We start from the raw sequence: 2491 nt of genomic DNA, 5'->3' as shown, positions 1-2491 counted from the left end.
CGAACCGCGGAGAGGCGCGTCGCTGGGCGATTGAGGAATCTTGATCCTGGTGGGCCACCATCCCGGAAGTGGAATGTAGAGGAAGCAAGTGCTAGGGTTTCTGGGGAAGCATAAGTTCTTGAGATTCCAGGTGCGGATTCGCAGAAGTCTTTTGTGGCCTGTGTTGGCCAGGACGGACTCAGAGGCTTTCGTCACTTCTGAAGGCGCTAGCTTCCCTGCTGAGCTGCACCTGTTCGTGGTGGGGCCGAAGGCAGCTCGGATGAATGAACCTCGGGCTTCCGTTAAGAACCCATCCGAGAAAGGCGGTCTGCGCTCTTCCTCCGTGGCGGCCTGCGGGGTGCACTGATGCACTAGTGGCTTAGCATGGCTCAGCGAGCAGTGTGGCTCATCAGCCACGAACCCGGAACTCCACTTGGTGGCACGGTCAGATTCTCCAGGTAAATGCAAGGCTGAATCCTCCGGGATGATCCGTCGGAGGAATGGGTCATGGAGCACAGTGTTGTGATGCAGTGTATCGCTGATCCGAAACCTAGTGCGAGTTACGTAACCTCTATTTCACCTGTTCAATGAGTCTTTTAATAACTAACTCATCGTGTTGTGAGAATTAAATGAGTTGCTGCCTGGCACATATTAAGTATTGTGTGTTTTCTAGTAGTGTTATTTAGTAGTACTACGTCTAAAATTACTGCACCTGCTTTAGTATTGATACAGAGATGAAAGGAAAGAAACTTACTGAGCACTGCACGTGTTTAAATTTTTTTCTTTCACTTCTAAAAATCAGTCAATGACATTTTAACTCATTCTTCTGGAAAATCCTTGCTGAACAGTATTAGACTGTTATTTTCATCTTAGCATGTTTCATTCCTAGAAAATTTCAGATAGTTTAACTCCTAATGGTTGAAGAGAATTGAAGAAGGACCAAATTACATTGTATTCACTTTCTCTTAGATGGTGTAAGCTGGTCTGGTATTATTTCTAGAACTTGCCACGTGTATCAAAATAACTGTGAAGGGTACTATATAATAACTTCATAAAATGTGGGTGGCAATTGAATAATCTGTTTCACCTTTTATTCTCAGTGGCTATTGACAGTTTATGTATTGCCAACAAATTCATTCTTCTCTGAGGAAAGCTCTGTAGTGAAGTAGCAGAGCTGAGTGAGATTGAAGCAAATAAAGATGAGTGCAGTTTTAAATGAAAAGTGGCTGGCAATGTGGACATGAAAAATTCCCGCTTTGCAACCTAAATAACTTTTGTTACTAAGGGCATCCAGTTGGAGTTTACCATTTGCCCTCAATACAGACTTTTTGTTGTTGTACCTCAAGTAAAGGTGATAATAATATTCGCTAGTGTGGTTTATCAGCCTCATTGTTCTATCCAAAGTACTCCTCGTTTTATTTATATATTCTCTTGGGTATCTTTATTTCTGCCATTCTTCTTGCCTCATAGGTAACATATCTTTGTTGCTATCTTTGTATTTGTGTGTTTGTGTATTCAATTTTCAAATTACATCATTGTTCCTTCGACTTCATTCCCTCTCCTTTCACTTGTCAGATTTCTCAGCATTATTTTGTATTCATCTAGAGCAGCACTGTTCAATAGAATTTTCTGCAGTGATGGACATGGGAAATGTTCTAAATCTGTGCTAATATTATAGCCACTAACCACATGCAGCTTTTGAAATGTTATTGCAACTGAGGAATTCAATATTGTTTAACTTTATGTTTAATCACATATGGCTAATGGCTACTGTATTGGACAGTGCGGGTCTAAATCATTATTTCTACTTGCTCTGTAGTAACCCATGGTTTACACCTTTGATATTTACCAGTCCTCTTCAGGAGTGATGTATCCCAGGTTGCCTGCAACTCTGCCATTAGAACAGTGCTGTAGTAGATAGTCTCAAAATGTGTATGGGGCATATCTATGCTGATTTTGACTAAATATTGCCAAATGACTGACTCTTCATAATACTTTCTCCTGTCTACCCTCTCACTAGCAGTGAGTGAGGGTTCCTGTATCTCCTTTCTTTCCTAATCAGTTTTTGCCACAATAGTATTTTATTTTCATTTGATTTTCTCTTTGTAGCATGATTGTTAAGCCTTTGGGTTTCCTCTTCTGTGACTTGCTTATAGATATCCTTTGTTCATTTTTTTTTCTTTGAGACTTGCTGGTTTTTTTCTGTTAATGTGCAGGAGTTAATTGTGTATTCTTGAAATATACTCTTATATCATTATTTTAGATATTTTCTCTTCACTTATTGCTAATGAACTTAATATTGTCTTTGATTAAACAGAAATCACTGTTTATTGCAAGCAAAATAGTACTTCTCTGTACATTATCTTCTCTTAACTTTATCATTTTATTTGTTAAATTTACATCTTTAATCTATCCATAGTCCATCTTTGGATATGGTGTTAATATAGGAATCCCATTTTGTTTTTCTCTATACAGTGGGCCAGTTTTCCAACATTGTCTTCCAAACAATACA

The 2491-nt window shown here is 39.1% G+C and overlaps 1 protein-coding gene across 5 annotated transcripts in view; it reads left to right on the top strand.

The window, feature by feature from the left end:
* Nucleotides 1-6: 6 nt before the first annotated feature.
* Nucleotides 7-2491, top strand: part of AP5M1 (adaptor related protein complex 5 mu 1 subunit) — a 22627-nt gene continuing 20142 nt past the window's right edge. For all 5 annotated transcript variants that reach the window (XM_015566491.1, XM_006767675.2, XM_006767674.2 and 2 more), the window contains exon 1: nt 7-437. In XM_015566491.1, coding sequence (XP_015421977.1) covers nt 364-437 — 74 coding nt within the window. In that variant the 5' untranslated portion in view covers nt 7-363. The remainder of the gene's footprint in view (nt 438-2491) is intronic.

Source organism: Myotis davidii, unplaced genomic scaffold, assembly GCF_000327345.1.
Source record: "Myotis davidii unplaced genomic scaffold, ASM32734v1 scaffold281, whole genome shotgun sequence".
In the NCBI taxonomy this organism is placed as follows: Eukaryota; Metazoa; Chordata; class Mammalia; order Chiroptera; family Vespertilionidae; genus Myotis; species Myotis davidii.
Note: the sequence above shows the minus strand (reverse complement) of the source record. Positions and strands in the feature narration are given on the sequence as shown.